Raw genomic sequence first — 15,779 nt, forward strand, 5'->3', positions numbered from 1 at the left:
CACGCCAGCAGTAACACATCAGTGATGACTGTCAGGTTGCATTTTGAAGGACTGGTAACAAAAGCTTTTCTCTATTTTTTTTTGCTTTAATTTGCTTAAAGCAGCCCACGGGTGTGTGAGAAGGGGGTGGGACTTGGGATGACGGACAGGTGCGGGAGCCACTCGTGTGGCCTCACTGCTGGCTGCTTTCGCCGCTTCCGGAAGAAAAGACTGGCAGTATTTGCACAAGATAATTTTCTGTTTGCTTCTGAACGGCCCGGAAAAAGAGGGGAAATGGAGGAGAGGAGGGTGGAAAAAAGAAAAAAAAAAGTCAAAACTTCATGAACCAACATTATGTGAAAACCAGCTTATTAAAAGTTGTGAATTTTGTAATAAAGGAGGCATAGAAAATGTTTGTTTTCTATTTAAAATAAAGAATTTTTTTACCATTGTCATTTGGAGGTTGAGTGGCATCAGTGGAGGTGGTTTGACTGACATGGGCACTAGTGTGGGGTTTGGGAGGGGGTGGGGTGTGGTGGGGAGGGGAGGGGAGGCAATCCACAACATCAGCACTTTAGCCACCCAATTTATTCAAATGCAAACACAATGTGTGGCTCTCAAACACAGTAAAAAATAAGCGTTTTAGTGAACACAGGCACCGAGGGTGAGGTAAGCATCTCATACGTTGGTACATTCAGTGAAATGCGTCCGTTGTCCAGCGAAGGTGCAAATGATGCCATTTTTTTTTCGTGTTTTGTCTTTGCAGACGGTGGCGCCCGGTTGAGGTCCCAGGGTTTGGACGTACCTGTGAGGAGGAGGAGGGGGGGGGGGGGGTTGCGAACGCGCCGCGCTGGCCCTTCGCCCCGTTTCGGACGAGGACCCGGCCCGTCGCTGCGGTAACGTCCCAGCGGTGCCGCCGGGCGACTCTCCGCAGTCCGTTTCCAGTACCGTGGCCCTATTGGTCAGAAAATGCTGCCGAGGAGCCTGAGCCCGATCTGGCTGCTGGGAGGCCTGGGGGTCCATTTTGTTTTATGATTGGGCCAAAAAGCCTCAAACTGTTTTAGTCAATTACTTTTTTTTTTTTTTTGGTTTGTCTGCTTAGGCTGTTTAATCATTCATAAGTTCTGCTTGATTTTTTTTTCATGGCCAATTCAACAATACCCCCCCCCCCCCCCCACCCCATTCAAGATTTGATGGTAGAATAAAACTCATCTCAGAAGAAGTAGGCCTACACCCTGTTCACAGCATTTAACTAGAGTAAGTATGTGCACTGTGTCAACGATTTTAAAGACATGGTTGAAACCTACTAAACCGCACCAGGTTAAATTGGATATATGTACACCTGTTCTTGGCAGTTGATCGTGAAGGTCATGAGGAAATGTTTTAACAAGGAGCAGTGCAGTAGCAGAATGATTTCAAATACTGAACCCTTTTAGACACCAGTAACGTCCTGCAAATTACCAACCGTTTTAAGACATTTACCCAAATGAGAAATAAAAATCTTACATTGTACACTTTCGTCAGTACCGAGTTTCACCGAAATTCCTCAGGGATCTAAAGAAGTATTTTCAGAACTTGAGGTTCATCTTAGGGACCCAGTTCTGTGATGGTACTTTGCCATTCAGTGTCTGAATTGGGAGGGGAGTTAAAACATTTGTAAATACTGTTAAGATTGTCTCAGCAAAAAAGTAAACAACAAACTACTACTATTTTTGTAAAAAAAAAATTTTAAAAAAGGAACACAAAAAAACAACTCTTCCCCCCCCCCCCCCCCCCCCCCCCCCTCAAAAAAAGAGTAAACCGGATCAAAATAGCAGTACTGCGAGCCCTTACTCACCCGTCCAGATTGGAGGCTCCGAGCTAGTAATCCTCTCTTGAGCCTCAGCCTGTTGCTATGGAAATGTGGCTCTGGGCGTTCTCAGGTTCATAATCCACCCCCCCCCCCCCCCCACCCCCCACCCCAAAAAAAAAAGCAAGATTGTTTGCAGGCGAGCAGATGCTGTGCTAATAATGAGCTACTGGGCTCAGGTAAACAGCCTGCTGACCAAGCATCAACGTTCTTCTGCGGAGTTAAATCTGTAAACGTAGCGGCTCGTCGCTGTTCGCCCCGACGCTTGGGGGGAAATTAAAAGCACGTTGTTCTTGACGCTTTGTGATCTTCCTCTTCCTGCCCGTCCCGTCCCGTTGTGTCGAGTTTAGCGACGCTGGAGATTCGGGGCGGGAGGGGGGGGAATCAGAACACCAGAACCTTCCAGTTGGGGTAGGTGAAGGAGCAGCCGAAGAACAGGCAGTCCACACTCTGATCCAGCAGCCAATCAAATACCACCTCCCGGTTCCCTGAGCCAATGGTCACCCTCAGCTTGAAGTTGCCCCCGTCACCGAGGTTGTTGCCGACAGGGAAGAGGTTGACCACTTCCATGTCAAAGGTCACAGTGGAGCCGGTGGTGATGGCCGGTAGCTGGTTGGTCATCTCTTTCCCATTCACAAACACAGCACCTGGAGACATGGTCAGGGAGTGGGTAAAAGGATGGTTAAAAACACAGATGTATGCTTTTTTTATTTTAAAAAATTTGTGTTACTGTGTACTGTGGATACATATGAACTGTTCAGTATCCAGAAACAGCGCGCACAGCCATTTTGGGAGTGCAGGTTGTTAACTCACCGTTGGTGGAGATGCAGACGGCCTTGTCCCGCTGCAGAGACTCCGCCCCGCTCTGGTTGTCCACACACACCCCAACGCTGTCCCACCTGTCCCCCTGACCAGCTGCAGTGAACCTGAAACCCGCAGACACGACGTCCTCCGCGTTAGCGCTTGGAATGCATAGACATGTACGCTACGTTCATTAGTACATTTACACACTCGGTCAGTTAAGCAGGCCGCACTCACATTACACTTGTGTTTCATTTTAGACCAGGGATACTCAAATTTGGCCCTTTGAATCCAAAAATGGCCCTAGTTTTCTCTTCTCCCAGGTAATTACTACCTGAACAATTAGTGCTGCTGACAGGTCTGACTGTCCTCACAGGCAGTAGCAGAAAGTTGGTGTAGCAGGTAAGGAGGGGTCATAGACAAAGGCAGATGCTGGAAGTGGGTGGAACTGGTAAGGAGAGGGGGCGGGGTCACAGAAAGACAGGCACAAGCTGGAAGTGGGTGGAGCTGGTAAGGAGAGGGGGCGGGGCCTGAGAAGGACAGGCACAAGCTGGAAGAGAGACTGACTTGAAAGTGAGGGTCTGCCCGCAGAAGTAGGTGGCGGAGTTGGAGTACAGAACGCCAGCGTTGGAAGGGGAGGAGTCACTGCGCATGGCGATGTTCCTCCGGCTGCTCAGGATGTAGCCGTCAGTGCCAGGACACCACTCTGAGGAGAGAGCGACAGAGAGAGGCACAGGTAAGTACAGGTAAACGCACAGCGAGGTCTTCAAATAGTGTGAGTATATACGACTGTACAAGTCCCTATCATGTGTACCTGCTAGTGGGAAATACCACTGTGGTCATACAAACTGAACTTGTAAAAAAAACACTTAGTATTGTCACTTGGTAATTTGATTGGCTGTTACTAGTCTGTGATTGACAGCACACAGCACCTTCACTTGACATAGGGTTCATGAAACTTCACACCATCCGACCAATTATCCTGCAACACCAGGGTTGATGCCAACTCGTTTTTAAATTCGGTTAGTTCGAGAAATGCATCGAAATTTAATTTGTCAATGGGAAAAATGTTCATAAATGCTCCATGGAACTTTTTTTCAATGAAAATAATTCTGTTTTATTGGCTGTTTTTTTTCCAGGTTTCAGAAAGTGCAGGAAGTGTTTTAAAGGCCCGGGGCCCGGATTGAGCGGGCGGAGGGGGTACCGTGGGGAGCTAGCGTGGTGTAGCCCGTTTGTGGGACGCTCCAGGGGCTCCACTCGGTGCGCCCCTCGCCCCTGGCGCACACGCGGAACTGGTGGTCGGTGTGGGGGTCCAGGTGCAGCACCAGGTAATCCGTTTCCTTGCCGATGTAGGCGTCCTCGTACTGGGAGGAGGGGCTGCGGCGGAACTGCAGCCGGTAGTCCTGCACCGCGAAATCATCGTCCACCTACAGAGGGCGAGAGAGAGCTCACACTGTTATACACACACACACACACACACACACACACAGCTAGTACAGTAATCCTTCACCACAAAATCTTTGTCCACCTACAGAGAGAGAGAGACCTCACACTGTTACACGCACACACTTCTAGTACAGTAATACTGCGCTGTGAAGTCATCGACCACCTACAGAGAGTGACCTCACACTGTTATAAAAACACACACACACACACACAGCTAGTACAGTAATCCTGCACTGTGAAGTCATCGTCCACCTACAGAGAGAGGGACCTCACACTGTTAGACACACACACACACACACACACACACACACACACACACAGTAGTCCTGCACAGAAGCAGCGAGCACTGGCACAGTTGGGTTGATCAGCTGTTATTGGACAGGCAGTCTGAACCGGTTCTGTTGCAGCCACGAGTAAACTGCAGGTGCTCACTGGACCACTAGGGGTGCTATTGCACAACAATGCAGGTATAACCCCATCAACCGAAACCCTTGCCCTTTAATTATGGTCATTATTAGTAGGACTTTTAATAACAATAAAAATTCTAATTTCAAGAATCAGTATTATTGAGGATAGTAGAACAAATTACACTTTTTATTAATTCCTTTGCTTTTCCTGGATCTTCTTCCAGGGGGTGCGATTCAGAGATTCAGCCTCTCAGCACAGACTTCACTCAGCAGACCCACCCTTCCCTTCTCGGCTGGTACAGTACATCTCCTCTCCGCTCGGAACTGGGTGCTCCTGTTTTTCATGTTTCTTCCCTGCTTTGGTGCTTCCTCGGGGGAGAGCGCTAGCTGGATTTCTCAGGCCTGTTCAGACCTCAGCTGTGTGCCTGTGCTGTGATTTTGGATCCTGGCAAAGTTTAACTCTTTAACTCTGGCTCACAAAAGGAATGCGAGTATTACTGTGTGATTGTGCTACCCACTGGCTAGCCAATCAATCGCCAGATGTAATCAGCTCATCAAACTGTGTTTGTGAACGCTTTAATTACTAATTCAGCTTGTGTGCGTGAACATTTAATTGTGAGGGCAGAGGTTGACTGAATCAAGGCCGGGGTCAGGGGTGACCGGTATTCCTGTGGGAATCGGGGAGAGCCGTGATATCGGGGCGAGTCACCGTCAGTCCTGGACGACTGCATTCCGACACAGTTTCCCGCTCTTTTCAGCTCCCGGCAGTCTCATAGCTGGGGGGTTTTGGGGGGGGGGGGGGCTCCAATAACCAAATAACCAAAGGAGTCAGAGTGTTGCCATGGGCGTGGTTAGGAGTCAGAGTGTTGCCATGGATGCGGTTGAGAGTCAGAGTGTTGCCATGGGCACAGTTAGGAGTCAGAGCGTTGCCATGGGCGCAGTTGGGAGGAAGAGCGTTGCCATGGGTGCGGTTGGGAGGCAGAGTGTTGCCATGGCTACAGTTAGTAGTCAAGAGTGTTGCCATGTATGCGGTTGGGAGGCAGAGCGTTGCCATGGATGCGGTTGGGAGGCAGAGCGTTGCCATGGATGCGGTTGGGAGGCAGAGCGTTGCCATGGATGCGGTTGGGAGGCAGAGCGTTGCCATGGATGCGGTTAGGAGGCTCACCTTGCACCAGCGCACCAGCATGCTGCCGGGACGCTCCACCAGCTCCTCGATCTGCACGGGAGGGTGGGAGGCGACACTGGCGTGCCTCGCCACGCGCTCCCGCACCGTCTGCAGCAGCGAGTCGTCCAGCTGCGCAGACAGGCAGGGGACGTCCACCAGGACCGGCACCTCGGGGAGACTGAGAGAGAGAGAGACAGAGCGAGAGAGAGAGAGAGGCAGAGAGAGACAGAGACAGAGAGACAGAGAGAGGCAGAGACAGAGAGACAGAGAGAGAGAGAGAGAGAGAGACAGAGAGACACAGAGACACATACACAGGATCAGTACAGAGGTTTAGAGCACTTGTCACAGCCTGTTATAATGGCCTGACTTACCAAAAGGATTCCACCCAGCTCACAGTGCCCAGCGCACACGCTTCAACTCACAAGGCAGGACCAACATCTGGAGATCAACGAGGCCACCCACCAGTGGCCATTTACTCCTGCATAGTCACGTGCAATATGCCCAAAGCAGTGTGTGCAGAAATGATTGACATTTGCTGACAGGGGGCCAAACCTGCTGCAAAATCTAATTCATCCCGACTCCGGAGAGACTGTATTCCGTACTCCGCTCCGCTCCGCTCCGCTCCACTCCTCTCTCTCTCTCTCTCTCTCTCTCTCTCTCTCTCTCGGTAATCGGACCTGTCGAGGCTAGAACTCAAACGCTGGCTGGGCCTTCCGCAAAATTCCGAACGCTGCTGCCAGATTCCACAGCCCGCAGCAACCAACCCCGCTGTCCCGTCCGCGCACAGCCAGGAAGCAGGAAGCAATGCCTCATTCCGTCACCTCTGACCTCCTCCGACAGAGTGTCAAACTGCTCTTAACTCCGAACGCTGCTGCTGCTGCCGGGGTGATAACGATCCCCAGGAGCAGGTTCCGATTCGGAGACTTTGCTACCGAAAACTCCGGTTACCGTGGCGATACCGGAGCTGGGTCTGTCCGGGCCTGCGCCGTCTGCGGAACGCGTGGCCCCCCCCGGGTTACGCTCGGCCGAGGGGCAGGCAGCGAACCCCAGACAGCACAAATTCCACGCGAGGCTCCGACTGAAAAGCTCAGCCACCGCACCCCCGTTCTGCTTAAAACACCTGGGATGTGACCTAAGGTGTCTGTGAAAGAGTAGACTGCACATTCATAAAAAAATAAAATAAAATGCTTCGGTCTCCATTGCCGTGTGGATATTGCAAACTAAACCTGCTTCACCATTTTTCCTTCTTTCATCTGTTCCAAGTCGCTTATTTCAATTTAATTGAAAGTGGAAAAAAAAAATTGAAATTGCCTTTCAGGTTTGGGTCAGATTCTTTGCCTGCACTTAATCAGCTACTTGAACCACTTCCCTTGCACCCGTCCTAAAGTTAGTAAAGGTTTAGTAAAGCCTGCAATGGGTGGACTATGGGCCAAGCCACAGTACCACTGTGATGTCACTCATTGACACGTAAGAGCCAATCAAAAGACTTTTCTCTGTGCAGCATAGCACGATTGGTCCAAATCGTTAAGTCATGGATCTCCATCTAGTGTTCAGCCCTGGGCTTGTAACTCAAATGTTAAAAGCTAAAACCCAAGATGGGAGACTGTCGTTGTATCCTTGAAAAAAAATGTATTTAACCAAAATTGCTTCCTCTAAGTGTCCTGTTGTATGAAGTGACCTTTGACCTTTGAGCTGTCGATCCCACCTAGCGGTTTCGCTAGCTTTGCTCTGTGTGCCCTTCACTGTGCAGCTCACCTGTCCAGCTGGATCTGCAGAGCCTTCTTGGTGAATCTGCCCAGCATGTCGTCCTCCCCCGCTATGCCACAGCGAATGGCGGCCTCGCCTGCGGGCACGGGCAGAAGCAACGCGCTCAGACACCCAGCAGCTCTCATATTAACACAGGCACAACGCGCTGAGGCAATTTACATGAACCACATCAGATTATCTAAAAACTGTCACAGGAGTGTGTAAAGTGGTCATAGTGGTATGTATAGTTATACGTGGTCATAGGGGTGTGTAAAGTGGTCATAGTGGTATGTATAGTTATACGTGGTCATAGGGGTGTGTAAAGTGGTCATTGTGGTATGTATAGTTATACGTGGTCATAGGGGTGTGTAAAGTGGTCATAGTGGTATGTATAGTTATACGTGGTCATAGGGGTGTGTGTAGTTATACGTGGCCACAGGGGTGTGTAAAGCAGTCGTAGGTGTATGTAAAGACGTCATAGCGATGTGTAAAACAGACATAGCGGTGTGTAAAATTGTCATAAGGGTGTCTAAAGTGGTCTTAGGTGTATGTATAGTTATACGTGGTCAAGGGGGTTTGTAAAGTGGTCATACGGGTGTGTAATGGTTATAAGTGGCCATAGGAATGTGTCATAGATATAAGTGGTCTTAGGGGTGTGTAAAGTGTCTTAGGGGAATGTACAGTTATAAGCAGTCATAGGAGTGCGTAGAGCAGCCACGGAGCCCAACCCCGCGCTCACCTTCCTTCAGCAGCTCGTCGGCGGTGCTGACGCCCTGCTCGATGAGCTTCTGGCAGTCGTCGAGCGGCCGCACGCTGTCCTGCTCGATGGCGTCCACCTCCTGCAGCAGCGCCGCCAGCCGCTCGCCCAGCAGCCGCGTCACCATCGCCTGCAGGTCCTGGAAGTGCCGCTTCAGCGCCTCCCGCGTCTGGCTGGCGCTGCCGCGCACCTGCAGCCAGTGAGTGAGTACCGCCATCAGGCATCAGTAATCAACAGCCATCCATCAGGCATCAGTAGTCAACAGTCATAAGTAATCATCCATCACCCATCAGTAATCAGGCATCATCCATCATCAGTAATCATCTGTCATCCATCATCTGTCATCAAGTCATCCATCAGTAATCAGGCATCAATAATCATCTGTCATCAGGCATCAATAATCATCCATCATCAGTAATTAATCATCAGTAATCAGGCATCAATAATCATCAATAATCAGTCATCTATATGCAATCATCAATTACTAAATAAACCAGAGATCAATCATCAGTAAATTTAAGACAATTTAAAAACAAATCCTGGGTCAAGTACTTTATGCGAAATACTTCAGCAGTGTAAATGTGTAAATAAATGTATATAAATATATATAAATGTAACCCCCTCAGGGGAAAAAAAACTGGGAGGGGGTTAAACAAATATATAAAAGTCGATGGAAAGTCTGATGAGTGAAATGGAGAAGGATGTGAAGGAGGAAGTGATGTCGAGACTGGTAGCTCGCTCTCTCTCTCTCTCTCTCTCTCTCACTCTCTCTCTCTCTCTCTCTCTCTCTCTCTCTCTCTCTCTCTCCGAGCTCTTGTGTAGCGCTGCTGCTGCTAACGGCTACGCTGGCAGGTACCATTTTGAGGCAGAAACGCTCCTAGCTTGACAGGAAGCCATGCGGTTTCCAGTAAGAGCACCCGCTACAGTTCCTCTTAAAAAGGCAGCATTAATCATAACAAGACGTCCCCCCCCCCGCCCTTCCCCCTCTCCAAAACCCTTTCTGAAGCACCCCAAGCTGAGGGGAACGTGGTTGTTCTACCACTGAGAAACGAGGCCTGGTTGTAGTCATATCGATCGATAAACCGCTCGATCTCATTTATTATTCATAACGAGAGGCCGCGCTTTATGAAGCAAATGATGGGTAAGAATAGATTCATCTGCCCTTGAAAAGGCTGCAGCAACCGGGACGAGAATCTTGACGGACTCGCTGCATATTAACATGTGGAGTACAGTGTCACAGTGTCGTTCTGCTTTTAGCCCAGGGCAGTGGTGTCAAACTCGTGCCATGGAGGGCCGTGAGTATGCAGGTTTTCATTCCAGCCTCAGATCTTGATTATATAATTAGTTAAATTATTTGCTGAATTAGGGATGCAGGTTTGTGCACAATGGTGACCCGACTTAATTGGTTGGAATGAAAACCTGCATACACACGGCCCTCCATGGCACGGGTTTGACACCACTGGCCCAGGGCATGCTCCAAAACAGGAAGCAGACCTGGGTCAAATACGTATTTGTTTCGGATTCAAATACTTTTCTGTGCTCTGTTGATCTTGCCTGGTGTAACTGAGCCTGCCAATATGACCAGAAGGCGGGGTGTTTGCACTTTTTGAGGGTATTTCATTGGTTCCAATGCACCAGACAAGATAAGTAATTAAGCATAGAAAAGTATTTGAATCCAAAACTAATACGTATTTGACCCAGGTCTGACAGGAAGCAGGTAAAGTCATGTCGTGCACTGAACGGTAGACACTGTGTCCCAGGTAATCTGATAGCCAGCCAGCTAGCCCTGCAGGGAGCTGGCTGCAGCTAAAGCAGTCAAAAGGTGTAGTTAGAAGTTCGCGAGTTATGCTACATTAACTTTAAACTGAAGAGATCAGTTTTTTTTTTGTAGCGCAGTGGTCGGTTGTGAGTTTGGAGTTTTGCGTCTAGTGTTCTTTCCAGCCCCCCCCCCCCCCGACCCCCCCCCATACACAGAAACCAGGCCCCACCCCCCCTTTAGAACCACAAGTAATGAACTCAAACACAATCTGCAGGAGCGCCAAATAGATGGAGGGAATGAGGGGGAGAGAGAGAGAGAGCGTGAGAGAGTGAGAGAGAGAGAGAGAGAGAGAGAGAGAGAGATGGTTGAAAGGCGAGGGGAAGCGGAAGGGCCTGTGGCAGGAGCCGCTCACACTATCGTAGAGGATGCGCGGAGCCGATAAGCGGCAGAAGCAGACACGCGGGACAGGAGCGTAAACGGCCTCAGCGCTTCTGTATGCAAAGCCCCTCCCCCTCCCCCTCCCCCCCCCCCCCCCTGCTGCCGCTGCGGTCCTGAGGAGCGCCGCCCCCACAGACGCGTACCGCTAACGCTGTAGCGCTGCTCTCACCATCGCTGCGCTCCTGATATGACTGCGCTCCTGATATGACTCCACCCTGAACTGCACACACTTAAGAACGTTGTGACCAGCGCGCGTCAATATCCCCCATCTGCCAACTTCGCCGTGGCGAGCTGGAGAGTAGAGGGGAGGGGACGTCTGAGCAGGATGTTTAGACTAACCCCTTGCCTCAAGGGGGTCAGGGTTCATGCTGGGATGCAAGAGTCACGTCTTGCTTCACACCTCCCCCCCCCCCCCCCCCCCCCCCCCCCCCATCACCAAAATGATCTCAGGTTGCAGAAGTGTGATGTTACTCAGACAGTCTGGGAATGCCTGTGTGTGACCTGACTCATGTGGGGGGTGGAAGCTAGCCCCCATCTTCTCTCCGTCTGGTGTCCCTTAGCAGGGCAGGAAATAACAGCATTGTTTACGATGAGCGAGAGCGAAGGGGGAGGGAGACAGGAAGTCGGGGAGGATATCGAAGAGGCCTCCGAAAAAATTGTGCTAAAAAAAAAAAAACCCAAAAACTTCTGATTTCAGCCTACATCTGCAAGGGTGCAGTGGCCTGGCTCCATGAACACAAGTCAGATTTGACTCTAATCTCACACAGCGATCTACGCTCCTTTAGAGGAACTAAAATCTGCACTGCTCTGATGCAGATTTGAAGGAGGAGGGGGGCTGGAGGCCAGCAGGCTTGGAGTATGCACAGGTGTGGAAGGTGTGCCGCACCTGTTTGGGTTCGGGTTCGGGTGTGGGCGGAGGTGGACAGAGGTGGACAGAGAAGCCGGTACCTGTTTGCGGGCCTGGCTGAGTCCATGTAGCCGATGCTGCAGTTCAGTCCTGTAGTTCTGTGCTGCCTCGATGCTCTCCTTCGCTTCCTGCAGCAAAGCCTCTGTCTCAATCGACATCCTCCAGGCTCCTAACAACACAAGCGAACAGACACAGGTCCCCACGTACAATTACACACTACAAACTCATATACAGGTCCCCATGTAAAATTACATACCGCAAAGTCCTATACAGGTCCCCACGTACAATTACACACCACAGACTCCTATACAGGTCCCCATGTAAAATGACACACCACAAACTCCTATACAGGTCCCCATGTAAATTTACACACCACAAACTCCTATACAGGTCCCCATGTACAATTACACACCACAGACTCCTATACAGGTCCCCACGTACAATTACACACCACAGACTCCTATACAGGTCCCCATGTACAATTACACACCACAAACTCCTATACAGGTCCCCACGTACAATTACACACCACAGACTCCTATACAGGTCCCCATGTAAATTTACACACCACAAACTCCTATACAGGTCCCCATGTACAATTACACACCACAAACTCCTATACAGGTCCCCACGTACAATTACACACCACAGACTCCTATACAGGTCCCCATGTAAATTTACACACCACAAACTCCTATACAGGTCCCCATGTAAATTTACACACCACAAACTCCTATACAGGTCCCCATGTAAAATGACACACCACAAACTCCTATACAGGTCCCCACATACAAATACACACCACAAACTCTTACACAGGTCCCCACATACAATTACACATCATAAACTCATATACAGGCACCCAAGTACAAATACACACCACAAACCCCTATACTATGCACTAAATATGCAAAGGTACATACACACAGAAATATGGATTCCATTACCCCCCGATTCCCCCAACACACACATGCTAACAGGTAATATCTCCCCAGTGCATACTTGCATTCTAGACTTTTATGATTCAATATACAAAAACACGCAAGACAAAACTCCTTTCGTGCTACTTTACATTCGCACAGAGGAAATATTCACAAAGCATGTGCATGTATTCTCAATAAATCCCTTCAGTGCCGATGCCCACAGGACAGATGCCCATTGCATACACTCATTTCTTTCCAGTGTTCCACTTCCCAGCAGCATTAGTTACCCTCTCACACAAACAGTCCCATGCTGCTTTGCGCGTTTTGACTGCTTACTTCAGAATATCTCCCATTGACAAAACGCACGGACAACCGAGAGCTGGAGACATATTTAACCGTTATTTTACCACAATATCTTTTTATTCCGGCTTTTCGGCTCTCAAGAAGGTTCCGGAAAGTGCCCAGGGCCTCGCTTCCGTCTCACATGAGAGACGCCGTAAACTCTGTGCGGCATCGGTGATGTCATTTCAGCGATCGGAACTCTGGTAACAGCTCCCTGAGTAGCGTCAGCACCTTTACTGGCAGTGCTAGTCGCCTGACGTGCATTTCTGACACAACGCCAAAACCCAGCCAGCGTCTCGGCGCATCCATTATCGTTCAGACATCCACCCGCCGTCCATTATCGTTATGCGTTATCCATTGTCGTTTTTTCTGTTTGGCCAAAAAAAGTATTGCCAATACCATTGTGATGCTAGAAGGTGGAAGTACCGGCAAGAAAGTGCAAGACAGACCTAGGCCCAAAAGACGCCAAAACCACTTCCGTGAGCTGAGCAGAAAAACAAGCAGCCAAATGCCACAAACAGTTAAAACTATCATCCTCTTGCATGCTGTGGTGTGTTTTACGAAATTCACTGAAAGGTTTTCAGAAGAGATTTTTTTTTAATTGCCCATTGCCATTTTTATGGTATTGTCAAAAAGCAACAGCACAGTCTGCTTCTGAATTGCTTCTCTCTGAAGAAATGTCCAAACTGTTTACATACAAATTCAGGTGAAAGAAAAAAAGTGCTTTTATGATCATTAGCCCATTCTGAGACTAGAACGGGCCCCACGTGACTCTTTGGATCAAACGTGGAAAACAACTAAGAAAAACAAGGGCCGTCCCTGACAGGGTCATGGGGAGCAGAAGGGGGGTGGACGCTTAGCTGTTTTTCTAAAAAAAAAAAAGTTATCTTTGTTTACTCCTAACCGTCTGACTACGGCACCTTCCCCTAAACACTTACACTGACCTCTACTCAGTCAGAACTCTTAAACCTGCCAGGCTATAATATACGAGAAGAGCATATTCACGTGCAATTATCTACCATTACGCCCGCGGCAGCGTTAATATACTTCAGTTTTCCCACAGTGAACCGCGCGTGATGGCGTGCTGCAGCACAATTTTCCGAGCGAAAGAGCACGTGATCGCGAATACGAGAGGCAGCGGGCGTCCTGCCAAAAGACACTTGCGAACTCGGCGCAACCTGCATTTCATCCTCGGTCCTCTTTGGGGGGTGCAGTGTCCCTGGGGGGCAAATCCCCAGCTCTGTTTAGCGCGCGGGATCTTTACGTGGTGTACTGCGACTACAGACTCACTGCCACAGCGCTTAAATATCCTTACTGCTGAATGTGGCAGTAGCATACAGAACGTGTTTCGTCGGTCCCTTCTGTTGCCCGTGGAGATGTGAATTCTATGTTTTGCCATTCTTTCTTACGAATGCATTTTGAAGAATCACATGAACAACATTCTTTCAAGGTTGCACTGTCCAAGCCCCATGGCAAAAACATGCGTTTTTCAAAATGCTGCTGAGGATGTAACAACATTTTGCAAATACTTCCACACTCAAAACAACTAAGCTGTTCTACATATTCCTAAATAGCGACCTTCGGGGAAAGCGTTCTCTTCTAGAGCAAAGTGCTTTTACTTTCATGACAACTGTCATGTAATATAATTAGCGAGCTACTGTGCGTAATGTATGTAGTTACATGCGAGCAGTGCAAATAGGTTTACATTATAACATTCTGAATATAGCTAAACAACTAAATCAGCATCTGGTACACATACTGACAGCTCTGGCGCGCATCCAGTTTGCCTAACCACGTTATCATCGACTGATGGATGTTTCCGATACAATTTAAACTTCAAACATGTTTCTTTCACCTAATTTTTACAGGACGAAAAAGGCGCTAATTTGCCATTCATTTACTGTACATCCGCCAGTTATTAAAAAAAATTACTGGTTGATAAAAAAATAGATCAAAATAGCAAACATCACATAGCACGCACAGTCAGAGTGGCCAGTAAACCTTGGTTAGTAGTACATAGTAAATAGCGCCCAACAGCTGTTATTTAACGTTACACCCATACTCCACGGAGCAGACAGCAACTGATGTAACAACAATAAGTAACATGTCCTTACTCGTTCAGTATGAACAAGCCAACTTCCGTAATAAAACCCTCCTCGCCAGCTCAAGTTCGCAATCTAGCTGGTTGGCCATGTAGCAAACAATGATCATCCTCGTAAGACAGTCTGTCTGCAAACACAATATGTGACCATAACTACAGTAGTTCCCCAAATCGGATACCTACTCGAGTTTAAATGCAACTAAAAAGTTAACTGCACTCGGTAGACTGGACTTCCGATTGCGTTAGAAGCACTCCCTACTCCAGCAAGTAGCAAGCTTGCTAGCTCGATAGTCGTACAATGGTCTGTTCGTGTTAATGATTTAAATCAAGCAAAGTTATTTCATGATAATCGTATCGTTTATCTTCTTAAATATATGTATTAGACGAAAGTACCATTTATTGTGATTTACAACCCAGACGGTAATACAGTTATCCTTACCTGTCTCGAAGTCAGTCCAGGCTCATAGTATTTTCAAGACTTTCTCCGCTACAAATGCATTGAAATTTTTCATGAGCACAGATCTGTCACTCGTTCTATGCTTGTTGGTCCAATCCCGTGCCTGTCGTCTTGCCTGACAACCTATTTCAGCCAATCAAATGAGCCACGGAAAGATTAGGTTTACGCCCACCAATTCCGTTGTAGGCGCTAATCAAATTAGGCATCACCATTCATTTTTTTAATGTAGCTACCTAACTGTAGGCTATCCAACGTCAAAATTCAGGAGTTTTGCACGAAAAAGAACACAGAATAACAAGCAATTTTAAACTAGCTTTGATCTTAAATATAAAATGTATCTCATGAAATGTCAACAATTGTCTATTGGAACAGGAAGAAATGTCATATGAATTTACAGACCACGAACGAAAAATTAATAACATTTTTCTTTATTTTTTAAACGTGACAAATCCAGATCTAAAATTAAATGTATTTGTCTCAACGTTATTCAGTGTTCTCATTTCGTCCATTTTTGTATCCCCTGTAGGCTACTTGCGCTATAAAAGTGTATTATTTTGCATAATAATAACACTAATATAAACATTCAGCTGACGTTTTATAGCCTGCTCGAGATGACCTGCGTTTTCTATAGTGATGTGAAACAAACTGGAGTTGGTTCTAAGTCACTTGGGCTAATTCATTACGCAAGTTTTACTCCTGAAT

At 48.2% G+C, this 15,779-nt stretch overlaps 1 protein-coding gene across 2 annotated transcripts; it reads right to left on the reverse strand.

Moving 5' to 3' along the window:
* Positions 1-1,760: 1,760 nt before the first annotated feature.
* Positions 1,761-15,164, reverse strand: crlf3 (cytokine receptor-like factor 3). Of its 2 annotated transcripts, none has more exons than XM_035396962.1 (9): positions 15,060-15,164; positions 11,296-11,423; positions 8,133-8,340; positions 7,403-7,490; positions 5,648-5,825; positions 3,834-4,056; positions 3,197-3,335; positions 2,642-2,754; positions 1,761-2,475 (listed from the first exon to the last, which is right to left on the reverse strand). In XM_035396962.1, the coding sequence occupies exons 2-9, from the start codon at positions 11,410-11,412 to the stop codon at positions 2,213-2,215; spliced, it is 1,329 nt and encodes a 442-aa protein (XP_035252853.1). In that variant the 5' UTR covers positions 11,413-11,423; positions 15,060-15,164; the 3' UTR covers positions 1,761-2,212. The 2 variants fall into 2 exon arrangements, with proteins under 2 accessions (XP_035252853.1, XP_035252854.1); XM_035396963.1 differs by lacking the exon at positions 15,060-15,164 and adding an exon at positions 14,634-14,764.
* Between the last annotated feature and the right edge of the window lie 615 nt (positions 15,165-15,779).

This window comes from Anguilla anguilla, chromosome 17, assembly GCF_013347855.1.
Source record: "Anguilla anguilla isolate fAngAng1 chromosome 17, fAngAng1.pri, whole genome shotgun sequence".
Lineage (NCBI taxonomy): Eukaryota > Metazoa > Chordata > Actinopteri > Anguilliformes > Anguillidae > Anguilla > Anguilla anguilla.

What these genes read in the sequence shown, in the direction of transcription:
- crlf3 (XM_035396962.1), bottom strand. Translation starts at nt 11,412, where the DNA reads ATGTCGATTGAGACAGAGGCTTTGCTGCAGGAAGCGAAGGAGAGCATC. An exon ending in TGCTGGTGCGCTGGTGCAAG is followed by an intron (nt 4,057 to 5,647) that starts GTGAGCCTCCTA and finishes CGCCCTCTGTAG; the next exon opens with GTGGACGATGATTTCGCGGT. An exon ending in GGGCAGACCCTCACTTTCAA is followed by an intron (nt 2,755 to 3,196) that starts GTCAGTCTCTCT and finishes TGCGGGTTTCAG; the next exon opens with GTTCACTGCAGCTGGTCAGG.